The sequence below is a fragment of the Cryptomeria japonica genome, chromosome 9 (genome assembly GCF_030272615.1).
Source record: "Cryptomeria japonica chromosome 9, Sugi_1.0, whole genome shotgun sequence".
NCBI lineage: Eukaryota > Viridiplantae > Streptophyta > Pinopsida > Cupressales > Cupressaceae > Cryptomeria > Cryptomeria japonica.
In genome coordinates, this window is record NC_081413.1 from 28,095,453 (window position 1) to 28,112,960 (window position 17,508).

General features: G+C 33.7%; 2 protein-coding genes across 2 annotated transcripts; both read right to left on the bottom strand.

Annotated features, from left to right (window-relative positions):
• Nucleotides 1–1,393: 1,393 nt before the first annotated feature.
• Nucleotides 1,394–2,888, bottom strand: LOC131064347 (L-type lectin-domain containing receptor kinase IX.1-like). Its single transcript, XM_057998454.2, has 2 exons — nt 2,476–2,888; nt 1,394–2,300 (listed from the first exon to the last, which is right to left on the bottom strand). The coding sequence occupies exons 1-2, from the start codon at nt 2,886–2,888 to the stop codon at nt 1,394–1,396; spliced, it is 1,320 nt and encodes a 439-aa protein (XP_057854437.2).
• A 6,806-nt stretch (nt 2,889–9,694) lies between these two features.
• LOC131064348 (anti-H(O) lectin 1-like) lies at nt 9,695–10,324 on the bottom strand. Its single transcript, XM_057998455.2, has one exon. It carries the CDS (start codon nt 10,322–10,324, stop codon nt 9,695–9,697), a length of 630 nt encoding a protein of 209 aa, XP_057854438.2.
• Nucleotides 10,325–17,508: the final 7,184 nt, after the last annotated feature.

Consider the following 17,508-nt stretch of genomic DNA (forward strand, 5'->3'; position numbering starts at 1 on the left):
TTAAAAAAAAACTAAAATATATTTTTCACTAAATGAGAGAATCTTCTCCAAAAGGGTATTTTTTTTTTTATATAATCATAAATTTAGTAGACAAATGATGACATTGAATGAAAACTACCAAATTTAGCTATGTTGGACTTTAACATTTTATTACAAGAAAAATATACATTAAAATTAATTTTTGAACACTACAAATATATGTCCTCTATTTGAAACATTAAAATCAGAAAGAAAAAAAAAGCTTGTATTCATTTTTCTTGGTCACACCGACTAGAACCCCTGATTTTCAGCATTTTTCAACAATAAAAAATCTCTTTGAATATATAAAACAAATGTCAATTTAAAATATATATATATATATTTAAAAAATAACAAACATAAATTTCATTAATTTCATTAATTTTTCTATATTTGATCAGTTTACATCATTTTGAAATTCAATTTACCTTTATAAAAGTGTGACACGGCATTGTCCTTTTACTGATATATATATATATATATATATATATATATATATAGAGAGAGAGAGAGAGAGAGAGAGAGAGAGAGAGAGAGATGATTGAGACAAGTAATGCATGGAGAGAGAGGAGGGGAGAGAGTTGGATATAGAGATAGGCAAGGAGGAAAAGAGAGATAGTATATCTTCCTCTCTCTTTGTCTCTATATTATTTGTTCAATTTTATTTAATGCTTTAAAATTAGATTCTATTATTTTTTCTTATTATTTTAAATTTGTATTACTCGAAGATTCCATTACCTCCAAAAAATAATTCTAATATTTTATTTGATGATTAAACTAAAAATAATATAATATTATATTTTTCAAGAATAAAATTATTAAATTTAATTATATTGAATTATATAATTAAATTTATATTAAAAAAATATTTAATATTTATATTATGTAATAAAATTAAATATATAATAATAAATATAATCATAATATAAATTTTATATGAATTAATATATAATTTCAATTAATTTTTAAATCACATTTAATCATTTGCAATACATTATATTTATTAAATTATATTGCAATCATTATATTATTTTTTAAAATATGATTATAATAAACAATAGTAAAAATAAAGATTTTAATAATTATGATTTTTTCTTAAATAATATACTCATCAATAAAATTTACCCATCCAAATATATCTACAATCAAAACAAATTCCATTCCATTACTTTATTTATCTCTAAAGAACACTGAAGATACTCTTGTTTCTATATATTCCAGCTGCTTTTCAATTGTTTCAGTTTTATTTATTTGAAAACCAAGATTGCATTTCACGAACTCTATATCACAGGTATGGCTAAAAAAGACTAAATCACCTACTCTATATATATACAGCGCGCAAAGATGTGAAAAACTTCAACCTCATTTTCATAGATCAATGAGGCTGTCCAGGTACTCTGCACGGGAGCATAGGCACTTCAGCTTCAAACTTTAAGGCTTCCAGAACTAGCTGCATTCTTGGTCTCTGTCTATAATCATGGATAGAGCACCACAATCCAACCAGCATCAACCTTTCAATTTGCACACCATCTCTTTCCTTATCAAGCAATTTATCAGCTGCATCAAGTATCTGTCCCATTTCATGCATACTCCAAACCCAGTTGACCAAACTCATATTACAAAACGTAAGATCTCTGTCCAACGCGGGCCTTCCACAGGCAATTTCCAGAGCCACGGCACCAAAGCTGAAGACATCCGATTCCGAGCTAGCCCTCCATGTTTGAAAGCACTCTGGCGCAATATACCCCGGGGTGCCACCAGGTTTTGTGTAGCGGGAAGTATTATCGTGCTCCATCAGGCGAGCCAAACCAAAGTCTCCAAGCCGTGCCACAAAGTTGCAGTCTAACATTATATTGCTAGATTTGATGTCTCTATGCAGAACGCGGGGGCTAGATTCAACGTGGAGATGGTGAAGAGCTGAAGCTAAGTCGCAGACTATGCTGAATCTCTCGTTCCAACGCAGAGTCCGAATCTGAGCTTCTCCTGTAAACAAATATTTATCCAGACTGCCATTGGACATATACTCGTAAACCAGAAGAAGTTCGCCGTCTCTGTCGTGACACCATCCCAAAAGGGGAACCAAATTAGGATGGGACAAGCTGTCAATTATTGCAATTTCTGATTCGTATTGTCTAAGCCCATCTTGAGAGTTCTGATAAATTCTTTTCACCGCCACTATTTCTCCATCCTCTAGACTTCCTTTGTAAACCCTTCCGAATCCTCCCTGTCCAAGTATTAAATCTTGGCTAAAGCCACCAGTCGCTCTACTTAGTTCTTCATAACTGTGTTAACAATCATCGATGGTACATGGAATGAGTTTAATCACTGAAACCAATTTTTTTCACATGTCGAGAACAGAAAGCAAAACAAAGCCATATATCCAAATGAATATACTCCTCCTCAAAGTATTTAAATCCTATTTTAAAAGCAATATCAGATGAATATTTGCAAGCGTACCTGTACACCCGAGGGCTTCTATTGGGATTTGTCTCCTCGTCAACTCTTTCTAAGACTTCATGACTCTTCAGATCGCTGGGATCTGGCATGTGTAAGTCTCTATCTGATGTTACTCTTTTCTTATAGTTAAGCCTGTAGACTCCAACGCCTATGATAAGTATAACCGCGACCACAGCCACGAACACGGCCACTAGAGAGATGATTATAATGGAAAGTCTCTCTTTATCATGACTCCAACTAGTTTGGCTTGAGAAATTCCATGAGATAAGATTGTGCATCTGGTTGGAAAGCCCCGTTGAAGCAGAGAAGCCAATTGTGACCTTTTCAAGAAGAAAATCTGAGAGATTTAGAAGGTAGGAAAGCGTTGGATGTTGTGGACGAGGAAAACTAAAGTTTGATCTGTTATGAGCCATAAACACCTGGAGCCCCTTATGTTGCCCATCATAATCTATCCACACTTCCCAAGTGTGGAAGATAGAAACACCAATAGTCTTCTTCCCTCCAATTCACTTGGCTGTTCAGCTTCCTGAGCCTTACGTATTGGAGCCATTATATATGTTTGCTGCTGTGTATTATAAAATGTAACAAGAGAACAGAGATTAATAGAGAATTCCCCTGTTAATGTGGACGTAGACAATTTGGGTGAACCACCATAAAATTCTGTGTTGTGTCTTTATTCATTCTTTCTTCCTTTTTGTTTTTTCTGCACTTTCATTTTTCATTTACTCGCTCTTCATAATCAAACAATTGGTATTAGAGCTCGGTGGTGAAGCTGGTTGGGAAATTCGGTGTAAAATTTCCAGAATTATGGAAGAAGCGGACAAGTGGAAAATTGAGAAATTCGCAGGCCAGAATTTTGGACTTTGGAAGGTGCAGATGGAGTCACTGCTGATTAAGCAGGATCTTGCATTAGCGTTGGAAGGAAAGGCCAAAGGACAAGGCACTCTATCTGACCCAGAATGGGAAAAAATGGACAAAAAGGCAAGAGCGACGATCTTTCTTTCATTGTCCAGCAATGTGTTGTTTAATGTCTCATCGCAGAAAACCTCTAAAGATTTGTGGGATAAACTTTCATCAATGTATGAGATGGCTTCAGCATCTAATAAGGTATATATTATGAAAAAACTTTATAATCTGAAAATGAAGGAAGGTGGAATTATGTCAAACCATTTGAATGAATTCAACACCTTAGTGAATCAATTAAATTCAGTTGGCATCACTTTAGATGATGAAATTAAGGCAATTTTGTTATTATGTTCGCTACCTAACAGCTGGGAAGGCGTTGTAATGGCTGTCAGCACTTCGGTGGCAGCCCAAAACAAGTTGAATTCTGATGATGTTGCAGGTACTCTTCTCAGTGAAGATATGAGAAGAAAGAATCAAGAGCCTTCTTCCGGAGAAGCTTTGACGGTAGTAAGCACTAAAAGGCATCAAGAAAGAGGAAGGCTTCAAGAAAGAGGCAAGTATAATAACAGAAATATATCTAAATCTGCAAAGAGATCGAAATCTAGAGGTCGTGATGGTGAATGTTGGTTTTGTGGTAAGACTGGACACACAAAAAGGAATTGTCGGTCTTACAAGAAAGCACAAGAAAAAGTGTGGGACAGCGAAGTTAATGCAGTTTATGATAAAGATGATAGTGTTTTAATTCTTTCTACAACCGACACTACATCAAACTCATGGGTACTTGATTCCGGAGCCTCTTTTCATGCCACTTCTTGCATAGAAGCCTTCACTAATTATGAAGAAGGGCAGTTTGGAAGAGTGTACTTAGGCGACAATAAAGCATGTGAAATTATTGGGAAAGGTAATATTTTGTTGCAGCTGGTAGATGGAAGCAAATGGCTCTTGAAGGATGTTCGTCATGTTCCTAAACTCAAGAGGAACTTAATTTCTGTAAGTCAACTTTATGAGCAAGGCTGTCATGTATTTTTTACTTCTGATTCTTGGAAAATAACTAAAGGGGCCTTTGTGGTAGCAAAGGGAAATAAAGTTGGCAGTTTATATGTCTTTAATAATCATGATCAAATGGGAGCTGCTATGACAATTGAAGACAGCGGGACTGCACTTTGGCACAAAAGACTCGGTCACATGAGTAAAAAGGGACTCTCCATTATGCTTAAGAGAGAACAACTACCAGGTCTAAGATCAATTGACTTGGATTTTTGCCAACATTGTCTCTATGGCAAGCAGAAGCGGGTTAGCTTCTTAAGGACTGGTCATGAGAAGAAGAGCGTGCCCTTGGAGCCATATTAAATTATTAATTACTATTTTAATGTTAAAAAACTTAAAAATTATTAGTGAATTAAATATACTCTCCATGTTTTATTTATCTATATATTTACATGTGTATATGGCTTCAATTATTATATTTACCTTTTCTATCAAAAATTTCTATATGCTTCAAGTGGTTTCTCCTATGATGTTTTGTTGATTACCTAACTATTTCTATTAGCTAGCAAATTGTCTTGGGTAAAAAAAAATATATGGTTTAGTTTATTATCTTGCACAATATTTTGATCTTTTCATTTATATTAATTTTTTGTCTTGGATTATTATACAAGTCTATTTATGGTAATTATGCTCAAAGCCCATTTCATAAATAAATGGCCCGACTCATGAAGATTATAGCCTCACCCAAACAAGTAGATTTTCTTACCATATAACTTAATTTCTACTCATAAAAAGATATAATTTATTTATTTATTTTGTCAATAAAGGCAGAGCCAAAATATTTAATTTTAAAGAGAAACTTTCATGATACAAAATTTAAGCATGTGTCGATCCTTCTTGATCAAGAAAAGGCTAAAGCCTAATAAAAAATAGTTATCCTCCCAAAAAAATTCGAAACAATTCATCTTAACCGTAAACCAAGCTTAAGAATCTACGACCATCCACTTATAAGTAGCAAGTTGTTTAAGACTCTACAGAAATTCAAGAGAAAAATACCCAAAAATACATATCTTTCCTTTTCCACAAATAGAATTAAACCCTTGAGACATGTCCCTGACCCCTACGACGACCACAGCCACCAGCTCGACCCCTACCTCTGTCATGCCCACTTTCACTACCACCCTCATTGGCTTTCTACAAATCTGTCGGTTCTTCTCTATTTGATTGGGGAAGATCATTGTTTTTTGTTGCCGAAAGAATGCCATTAAGGATGGCAAAATCTCTGAACACTATTTCCTTATCTGGGTCTTGAGCATGATCTGTTAATACTCTCCATTTTAAGTAATCAGCTACCATAGCTGCAATTTGTCTGTGTCTCATCAAGGTTGGCCCCTTCAAGTCAAGTAAGAAGGGATAGAAATTAATGGTATCTCTTGACTCATGAGGTGTGGAATATGAAACACCAATAGTCTTCTTCCCTCCAATTCACTTGGTTGTTCAGCTTCTTGAGCCTTATGTATTGGAGCCATTATATATGTTTGCTGCTGTGTATTATTGAATGTAACAAGAGAACAGAGATTAATAGAGAATTCCCCTGTTAATGTGGACGTAGCCAATTTGGGTGAACCACCATAAAATTCTGTGTTGTGTCTTTATTCATTCTTTCTTCCTTTCTGTTTTTCTGCACTTTCATTTTTCATTTACTCGCTCTTCATAATCAAACAATTGGTATTAGAGCTCGGTGGTGAAGCTGGTTGGGAAATTCGGTGTAAATTTCCAGAATTATGGAAGAAGCGGACAAGTGGAAAATTGAGAAATTCGCAGGCCAGAATTTCGGACTTTGGAAGGTGCAGATGGAGTCACTGCTGATTAAGCAGGATCTTGCATTAGCGTTGGAAGGAAAGGCCAAAGGACAAGGCACTCTATCTGACCCAGAATGGGAAAAAATGGACAAAAAGGCAAGAGCCACGATCTTTCTTTCATTGTCCAGCAATGTGTTGTTTAATGTCTCATCGCAGAAAACCTCTAAAGATTTGTGGGATAAACTTTCATCAATGTATGAGATGGCTTCAGCATCTAATAAGGTATATATTATGAAAAAACTTTATAATCTGAAAATGAAGGAAGGTGGAATTATGTCAAACCATTTGAATGAATTCAACACCTTAGTGAATCAATTAAATTCAGTTGGCATCACTTTAGATGATGAAATTAAGGCAATTTTGTTATTATGTTCGCTACCTAATAGTTGGGAAGGCGTTGTAATGGCTGTCAGCACTTCGGTGGCAGCCCAAAACAAGTTGAATTCTGATGATGTTGCAGGTACTCTTCTCAGTGAAGATATGAGAAGAAAGAATCAAGAGCCTTCTTCCAGAGAAGCTTTGACGGTAGTAAGCACTAAAAGGCATCAAGAAAGAGGCAAGTATAATAACAGAAATAGATCTAAATCTGCAAAGAGATCGAAATCTAGAGGTCGTGATGGCGAATGTTGGTTTTGTGGTAAGACTGGACACACAAAAAGGAATTGCCGGTCTTACAAGAAAGCACAAGAAAAAGTGCGGGACAGCGAAGTTAATGCAGTTTATGATAAAGATGATAGTATTTTAATTCTTTCTACAACTGACACTACATCAAACTCATGGGTACTTGATTCCGGAGCCTCTTTTCATGCCACTTCTTGCATAGAAGCCTTCACTAATTATGAAGAAGGGCAGTTTGGAAGAGTGTACTTAGGCGACAATAAAGCATGTGAAATTATTGGGAAAGGTAATATTTTGTTGCAGCTGGCAGATGGAAGCAAATGGCTCTTGAAGGATGTTCGTCATGTTCCTAAACTCAAGAGGAACTTAATTTCTGTAAGTCAACTTTATGATCAAGGCTGTCATGTATTTTTTACTTCTGATTCTTGGAAAATAACTAAAGGGGCCTTTGTGGTAGCAAAGGGAAATAAAGTTGGCAGTTTATATGTCTTTAATAATCATGATCAAGTGGGAGCTGCTATGACAATTGAAGACAGCGGGACTGCACTTTGGCACAAAAGACTCGGTCACATGAGTAAAAAGGGACTCTCCATTATGCTTAAGAGAGAACAACTACCAGGTCTAAGATCAATTGACTTGGATTTTTGCCAACATTGTCTCTATGGCAAGCAGAAGCGGGTTAGCTTCTTAAGGACTGGTCATGAGAAGAAGAGCGTGCCCTTGGAGCTGATTCATTCCGATGTCTTCGGTCCCACGGAGGTAACATCAATTGGAGGTGCTAATTATTTTGTAACTTTCCTTGATGACTGCACAAGGAAAGTTTGGATTTACATGTTATCAAGAAAATCTGAAGTATTTTCAAAATTTAAGCTATTTAAAGCTTTCATTGAAAATCAAAGTGGCCGCAAAATTAAGTGTTTGCAAATAGATAATGGAGGAGAATTTTGCTCCTCGGAGTTCGATAGTTTTTGTGCTGACAATGGTATTCGTCGGATTAAAGTTGTTCCCTTTACTCCTCAAGAGAACGGTGCAGCTGAAAGACTCAATCGTACAATTCTTGAGAGAGCTCGTTGCATGCTCTCGAATGCTGGATTGGGTAAGGAATTTTGGGCTGAAGCCTGTAATACAGCAGTATATTTGATTAATCGAGCGCCTTCATCTCGTTTGAACTTTGACATTCCAAAGGAGACTTGGTTGGGTAACAAAATTAGTTATCATTATCTCAGAATTTTTGGTTGTGAAGCGTTTGCTCTCATTCCTAAGGAAAAGCGTTCCAAGCTTGATTCCAAATCAAGACCATGTATCTTTGTTGGTTATGGTGAAAACCAATATGGTTTTTGGTTATGGGATCCGCTTGAAAGGAAGATAATTCGAAGTCGAGATGTGGTGTTTAATGAACACTGTTTTCCAGCAATGCTAGCACAACCCATTGATACCACAGAATATGTCCCCCTCTCTGTTTTTGATAACAATGTTTCACAGGAGCCCTTGAGATTGTCTCCTACCTCGATTACTTCTCCAACCTCTGTTTTGGGGTCTAGACCTGTTTCTTCATCACATGTCTCCAGTCAGAATGAATCTGATTCCTTTGGGATTGATAATTCCCAGCCTAGTGAAGTCACTTCACAAGAGAAATCTGAATCTTTGAGAACAGTTATACATCCTTTACAAGGAGATTATGAATTCTTACCAGAGGCTGAAAATTCTCCACGGTGCCCAATTGCAAACTCAGAATCTTTGCCCATCGATCCCTGCTCCTCTCGCCAAGTCTCTGGCAGCATGGGGTTTGAAACATCATAGCCACTTCCAAATGAGACAAACGCACATGACTCAGACTCCTCCCGCGCAAGAAGATCAAGACTTTATGAAAGGTATTCCTTATTCATCTGCAGTTGGTAGCCTTATGTATGCCATGATTTGCACCCGACCAGATAGCTCTCATGCAGTGGGAGTTGTTAGCAGATTTATGAGCAATCCCGGCAAGGCTCATTGGGATGCTGTTAAGTGGATTATGAGGTACTTGAAAGGGATTTCCAGTTATTCTTTATGTTTTGGTGGAGGTAAACTTCAGCTACAGGGTTATGTTGATTCTGATTTGGGTGGTGATCTGGACACACGCCGATCTACATCAGCATATGTTTTCAAATTTGCCGGAGCAGCGATCAGTTGGGCCTCTAGATTACAAAAGTCAGTTGCTCTTTCTTCTGCTGAGGCCAAGTATATGGCTCTATCCGAAGGGGCCAAAGAAATGATTTGGTTGCAGCGCTTATTGAGTGAGCTGGGATGTAAACAAAATGATTATGTTCTTTTTTGTGACAGTAGAAGTGCCGTTTTTATGGCTCATAATCATTCATCTCATCGTCGTTCTAAACACATTGATATACAAGAACATTTCATTCGCCATGTAGTTGAAGAAGGCAAGCTACAGGTTGCTAAGATTGATACAAAGGTGAATCCAGCTGATGCACTCACGAACGCTGTGACAAGGGCGAAGTTCGAGTTCTGTCGGACTTCTCTCGGCCTTGTCAAACTCTGATAGCAGGGCAAGTAGGGGAATCTCTGCAGCAGCGATTGGGTTTCAAGTGGGAGATTGTGGAAGATGAAACACCAATAGTCTTCTTCCCTCCAATTCACTTGGCTGTTCAGCTTCCTGAGCCTTACGTATTGGAGCCATTATATATGTTTGCTGCTGTGTATTATAAAATGTAACAAGAGAACAGAGATTAATAGAGAATTCCCCTGTTAATGTGGACGTAGCCAATTTGGGTGAACCGCCATAAAATTCTGTGTTGTGTCTTTATTCATTCTTTCTTCCTTTCTGTTTTTTCTGCACTTTCATTTTTCATTTACTCGCTCTTCATAATCAAACACCAAGTTCCTCCACTGTTAAGCCTGTGAGACAAAGAAACAGTCTTCACAGAAGTGATACTATTGATATCTATCCCCACATGATTATCATCCGGATCACTGGCATTGACTCCATAGTATTCATCTATTATTGCGTTCTTGAAAGTATCAAATTCAATAGCAAATTTTTGGGTTGATGGTTTACCGTTGGTTGTACTATTTAACAGTCCAAGCCACATACCTGCTCCGTTTTGTGGTGGTTGAGATCCCAAAGGAGCCATGAAGAATGTAAGGCCATCAGCATAATAGTCCATTTTGGTTGGGGTTCCACGGTATACTTTGAACTGGAAGTAGGACTGAAAGCTTGCAAGGGCCCCAGAAGATTTGCTCCATATTTCAACTGGTCTTCTGTAAACCGCCCAACCCATGCTCCAGTCGAAATCGTCGTGAAGCGTACTCTTTGTCAGTTCAATTCCTTGCCCAAACTCAGAACGATGAGCGTGTTCCAGTAATTGGATATCGTCATCAAAGGGAGGGAAATTGAAATGAACGTTTTGGGCTTCTGTAATTAAAATAAGAGTCCATTGAATTGTCAGAAAGATCCAAATGATCTTTGCTACCGAAGACATACTGCCAGACGCTTTAACAGAATCAGCTTCATACAGAATTTTTATCTAGGGATTGTTCTCACAATTCATTCAATTTATACATACGATAGCAAGAATATTTGATTTATTTCTATTAAAAATAGTAAAAATTAATGTTTATAAGTTTTAGTCCATGATAGTATGATTTGAACTTTTAGATTTGAAGTTTTAAATCTTTTGTAGTTTAACTATAACTTTCTAATATAATTTAAATTGTATAAAAGCAAGTGGTAGTTAAATCAACTAAAATAATTTTTCTCAATGAGCCATATTTTTAAATTAAAATGATCTTTTTCAATTTATATTTAAATATTAATCATATATCTATATTAGACACCTATCTCTTTCAATTTTATTCATTTAATTGAAATTTTGTATTATATTCTTGTATTTATAAGTTCAAAAAAAAAAAAGTTTTTTAATCTGGTCAACTACGGGAACAAATATGTTTAGAAGAGTAACTCTAATCATACAACAAACAATAGAGTGAAGACTATATAAATTATTTTATTTTTGGGTTATCTATCTCATAGATCAAATTATACAGTTAATGATCGTCATCACCATCGATTACGGCAAAGATTATGTTTGACTTGCATTGTTTAGCATTGATCGTAGATTTCTCTTGGACATTAATGTTTGGCAAGCGAATATCTACCCACTCTGCCAAGTTGTCACGACAAAGAACCTGTCAATGAAAATGAGGTGTGCAATTATTCTATGTTATCCTTATGCAAGCCTTCTTCGACAGCAAATGCGGGGAAACAGTTAAAGTAATAAAATATAGATCGATAAAGACTTGATCCAGAACAGTCCATTTGAATAAGAAAAAGCAATAGCAGCGTCATGTTCGTGGAACTGTAACCACGAAGTTTCTTGAATCCATAGTAGCTCGAATCTTTACCTGTGAAAGCAGTTATGTGCCTTTGTTTTAAGTTCTCCTTGTAGGATAATTAACATTCTTAGTTAAATGGTACTGATGTTAGAAGACACTTCGGATGAGTTAATTGTTAAAACTTTTGTAAATAAGTTTGAATCCACTTTCATAAATTAGAATTTTGGAGAGTTTATTACAATTTGGTTTCGTTTTTTTGGTTGTTGATAGATGATTTGTAGATTATTAGTTGTTGACAAAAGCAGGATACTTATGTATTCATTGAATTCAATTTTTCTATTCATTTAATCAATCATTTCACAGAATTAAAAATTTTGATTGAAACTTCTAATATTTATATTCAATTTTTATTTTATATAATTATATAAATATCATTTATCTTGATTTTAATTGGTCTATATCATGAACAGTAAGTATAAAATTCAATTTTTTCTTTCTTTATATTAGATATTTCATTTTATTTAATGCATTACATTAAATGTATGTCAAAGCTATATAGGTACAATAGTGATAAAGTTAAACCAAGTCCTAAATTAGGTTGACTGAGCATGTCCATTAGAGCATAATATAATATTATCCAAAATGAAGAGCTTTATTTCCTTGGCCGAAAAGGACAAATTTAGCCAAGTAGTTTGTCCTTCGATTTGATAGCATTTATAACCTCAGTAACTCCATCTCACCTTCATATTATATTTTACATTAAACGTCCTTATTGGAAGATGGGTAAACGGGTTTCTTTTCTGCATTTAATTACTATATGGTTTTTGGGTATACAGTTTTATTAAAATACAAATTATCTTCTTTCCTATTGGTCTTCACTCCAAACAATCAGTGCAAAAAATATATTTTCTAATTTGAAATATTTATTTATTAGGCAATATTATTTTGAGTACCCAAAAAGACAATATATTTTGGTCTTATCCATAATGATATTTGATGGTTCCTTTACCAAAAAATCTTTTCAAATCTTCTTTGATTGTCTGAGATGCAGCAGAATATAATTAAATATTCTATGAAGGTATGTATTCCCTTGGCAAAATGAATTACATTGAAAACATATTTAATTCATCTTTGACAATTGGCTATGAATTGAATGCACAACACTGTTCAAATAGTTCAATATACATGTATTGGCCTCTCTATATCCACTATGTGCCATTCTAGACCTCATTATTTGTCAACAAAATGTTGAATCATGTATTTTGGTACATTCCCCTTTTCCAAAGCAGTTTTTGGTGATATTTAATATGGTCTCGACCTCTAGAATGTTCACTCCTTTTATTATTTCTTGCAAGTAATGTATTCATTCAGTTATCAGTTTTTCTAAATATATAAGATTGCATTCTCTGATAAGCTTGCATTATCTGATAACGGCTTCCAGTTTTCTTTGTTCTTCTAATATTGTTTGTGGTTTCTTAGAGATCTGCAGTACATATAGAGAGGTAAAGGTATGCTTTTAAACTAACAATATTTGGCAAGGACTTTCTTGTAAACCTGTAACCTGTCTTCTTCTTTTTGGAGTTGTTGACAGGATTTCTAAAACTAGTTCTTATTGATCTCTTAGTTTGTGTGTTGGCTTCATATTTGGTAGGCTTATTGGAGAGCCTATTTACTATTTGAAATGGGGTTCCCTCGCAAATAGACAGAAAAGAGGAATTCTTTGAAATTGCTTTTGAATTGGTAGCATCTCGTACATCTGCAATGAATTTTTGTTGTTAAGAATAGGAAACTTAAACCTTATTTGAACTATTTTAATTCTTTACTATACGTGCTTGTAAAAAAATAAGAATAGAGCTAAGTTTCAGCTACTAGCTCTTTTTCCAAGTATATCATAGCCTGTTCAAACTGTTCTGATAGTGCTTAATTGAAATGGAATAAGTTCACATAAGATAAAATTAGAATATTCTATTGCTAACAATTAATACAATAAATATAGCAGCAAGTAAGAGCTCATACGACTTGCATACTCAAGTCTTAACGCGTTTTCTTAAAAAGATAGTGCATCGACTTGAATTTCATCCTCAGAATGCTACCTGCAATAAATTAGTTTCACAAAATACAAATGTGAATACTACAAGAAATCCAAATTCAACCAATGAAACTACATGAAGTACATATGAAATAAAATACTAATATTACCTTCATGGCTTATGTCTCATTGTGTCCTAACTCCACTGTTCCTAGTTGCAGATGGTGTGCTCTCAGACAAAGCATTGATGGCTTCCAAGATGACATATGAAGAATGGACTGATAACTTGAAGTTAACTGATACTATGATATACAATACTACATGATTATGCTAAATGATTATACTAAAATGTTATTTGTTAACTAATTGATATTTGCTTCAAGATTAAAACTCACTTATGCATATGATTAATATGAAGACTAACTCTCTCTCAACTGAAGCTCTTGATTTTATAGACCTTGAGAGGATTAGATGATGTGGCTCAGATCAATGGTCCCGATCAGATCTGCAGATTTGGATGGTTGTGAGCAAAGGTGAAGGTTGAGAGAAAGGGGGAAGGAGAAGACAAGTGTCACTCATCTCACCTTGACTTGGTAGCTGACTAAGGGAATCTAGGGATGGTTAGAGAATATTTAGGCATGATAGGACAAGTGGACTCAAGTCCTTCCTAAGATGTAGGGGTGTTGGAGAGAATATAGAAGGATGTTATGAAATATGTGTATGTACACAATTTTCATTAAATTTGGAAGTTGGAGATAAATTATCAATTAATATTTAAGAAATATTAATTTCCTTAGCCACATGTTTGATGAGTTAGCAAAGGGAAGATGAACTGGAGATGGAAGAGGGGGATTAAATAATTTAAGAAATTATTTCATATTTGAGACTATAGGATAGGAGAATAACTATTAAACATTAGATATTTAATTGATTGGAGGAGATAATTAAATATTAGATATTTAATTAACTTGGTTAGAGGAATAATTGAATATTAGATATTTAATTAATTTAGAGAAATAAGATAGATGAATTAATTAATAAAATATTAATTAATAGAAAGACATGAAAATGAATTAAATAAATTAATCTTTTCAAATTAACTATTTAATAGAAGAATAATCATTAATTTATTTAATCACTCATAGCCATTTTTATGTGTATACAGATAGAAACTAAGATTTTAGACAAATCTTCTTTTGGAAATACAAGAATATGCATTAGTGTCTCAAAACATTACCTGGCTAAGTGTCTGTTGTTGTTGTAGTTGAAGTCTCTTTTCTATCCTTCAAGTTGGTCTCCAAGGAAGTATATAATACATCTACTTTTGTGAGGAAGAGCAGAAAAAGAGTTAAGCAATAACTAGTATTACGCAAATTTAATTTCACTTTTGTATTAATTTCAATGAGTTTCGTGTTCATAAACATATCAAACAATGCTTGTGTAGAGAAATTTGAGTACAAGACTTGTTGTAAGGATTTACCTGCCTAGAACTTCCACAGTTATAATAAGAAGTCTGACTCTTACTACAGAGCACAAAATCCTCTCTTAGATCTCCAAAGCATATATACTGCATCATAGTAAGAATCCTCCTGCTAAATTTTCCTTTGCCATGAATGCATTATTTCTATGTTTACAGGCCTAGATCTAAGATGTTATGGCTGTGAAAAGGAAAAAACCACATGTCAAAACATTGGAGTATTCCATTGAGATAAACCCATGTTTCATACCCCTAACACTGAAAATACAAATTCCATGCACTAAAAACTCCACGTTTTCAGACACCCAGCACACATGTAGCAGACAAGGAGGTTAGCATTAATTTACAATATCAAATTTTTTATATTTTATTATATAAAAAAGTCAATCGTATTTATTAAACCACAAAAAATCTAGTACTTCATATACTTTCTACTTGCAGTAGCCAGAACTAGTAGAAGAATAAAATATGTATATTGACTCTATATATACTCCCCTCTGCGTCCGGATTGTAATGCTACTTGTTCTTCTTGTTGAGCTTTTACATTGCCTTTCTATTGCTAAGTATAATAAAATGATTATACCTCCAAACAGTAGACATCAAAACAATAGAATGATTATACCTATAAAATTGAAATGATGAACGTTGTGAGAGAATAGTCTCCTTATTAGATATACCTTCTCCTATGGTTTGGTGAGCTTACATCTAACCCCATTCCAACTGGGATTTGAGTCACTCTTTATTGAACTGAGTGTTACTGTTAGGACCTGAAAGCCTACATATCACAGTCCTTTGCTTGCTTCGACCTGAAAATGACACCCTACCCACGTATGAAAAGGTTACACATGAAATATTTGTTGTCAAAATTGTGCTGGCTACATTGAGCTATCTGCCAGTTGTCCTCTGTATGCCAAAATATCCAGTGTAGTTGACATGAAGCATGAAACCAAAATAAACTAAAGGGAGTTTATACGTAATCAAAAAGGAAGATACCTTTATTTGTTCTTTTTTTTCTTACATAGGGTTAGGGTTTTGGATGGTTGTATATATTTGAGATCTATCTGCTTTTAAAAAAATATAGTAATAAACTATTATATTCCTCATTTTACTGCAAAGCATGCTATAACGGAAAAAATGAACTTATATTGCTACATTGGTGTATCTTTTTAATATTATATCTCTTGTTGTATATTAGATTTTTTTAATTGTGTTCACATTTTTATATGTTTAAGATAGAGTTTCCGAAGTAGAAGCTTGGGAAAATCTATTTCTTCCATTTGTATGTTCTTTTATGTTTGTAAGTAGTTCAATTTGACGAAGTAAACTAAAAGCAGTTCAATCATTATTCAAGCTGATTTAAAAAAATCGATCATATTTAAAATGAATTTATTTTCATGGATTAACACTACTGAAATAGTTATACTAATCCATTTAGTATCCTTTACAAAGTACATTTTCCTCTTTTCCCATATTTATATTATTTAAATAAGTGTTGGTAAAATTCTACTTTAAATTAATGCTATTACTAAATCTTTTATCATATAGTTAAGAGTTGATTTTTTTTTTTAATCCACAATATAGCAAAAAGACTTTGCCTTTGTTTAACACGTGAACAATCTACATCTACATTTTTTTTGTTGCATACTATGATTTGGCATCACACAATAGGTTTTATATTCTCTAAGAAGCCTCTCAATAGGTTTTATTTTGTCTAAGAAGCCTCTCAAATGATGTATGATATTTTTTTTTGGTCAATCTTCTAATTTTCCTTTTGATTGAAAACAATTTGTTTATATTTTAACTAGCCTAAGAAGATCCTAATCTTATAGAACATACTTCAAACATTTTCGTCAACATTTATTTACTTTTAATATGTTCCAGTTGTAATGATCTAGATTAGTTTGAGGACTTAATAGGAAAATAATTTAAATTAGTTTTAGAGAAATTATAATAGAAATAATTGTGTGAATAAAAAATAAATTTTAGAGAGATTTTTGAAGATAAAATTACTCGTTAGACAATATTAGCTCTTCAGAATTGATTTTTTAATGAAATTAAACTTATCTGTTTATTTATTCTCAATTTAATATTTCATCAAATTTACTTATATGCATATTATTTATGTAAGATAAAATTTCCTAATAAACTTAAATTTTTCAAATATATATGTATATAAATTGGTTTATTACATGCAATCTTTAAATATTCTACTCTAGCGATTGCAAGTTTTGTTCTTTGTTTCTCATATCTTGTAACATAAGTTAAGTGGTGTTAGTCAGTTACAACCATGTTCAATATGACAAAAAATTGTGGCTCTTGAAAAAAAAATTCTTTCTAAATATTTATTTTTTTAATATATTTATTTTTTACACGTCTTTTTGTTTACAGCTAAAAATTTCAGATTTTGAAAACTAAGGAAAGAAATATTTGTAGAAACAGAAAAAAGAAAAAGACGCGATGATTATAAACATATATTGAATAGTGGAAATGTAGTGTAAAATGAACTTAGCATTGTAGAGACAATGTAGTTCCATAGACATATCAATATAATTATTCACATTACCAAATGATCTTCGCACATTGTGAGTGTAGTTTACAAAATGCTTGATATTTAAATTTTGTACAAGACAATTTCTTTGTTACATGAGTACAAATAAGTGGCTGTGTGCATACATATGATTATTTAACAATATTTGGCAAGGACTTTCTTGTAAACCTGTAACCCTTCTGCTTTTTTTTGGAGTTGCTGACAAGCTTTCTAAAACTAGTTCTTATTGATCTCTTAGTTTATGTGTTGGCTTCATATTTGGCAGGCTTATTGGAGA

Bases quoted from the DNA above. Each gene is read 5' to 3' on its own strand.
- LOC131064347 (XM_057998454.2), bottom strand. From the start codon at position 2,888: ATGGCTCATAACAGATCAAACTTTAGTTTTCCTCGTCCACAACATCCA. The intron at 2,301-2,475 runs GTACGCTTGCAA...TTGTTAACACAG, and splicing joins AGAAGCCCTCGGGTGTACAG to TTATGAAGAACTAAGTAGAG.
- LOC131064348 (XM_057998455.2), bottom strand. From the start codon at position 10,324: ATGTCTTCGGTAGCAAAGATCATTTGGATCTTTCTGACAATTCAATGG.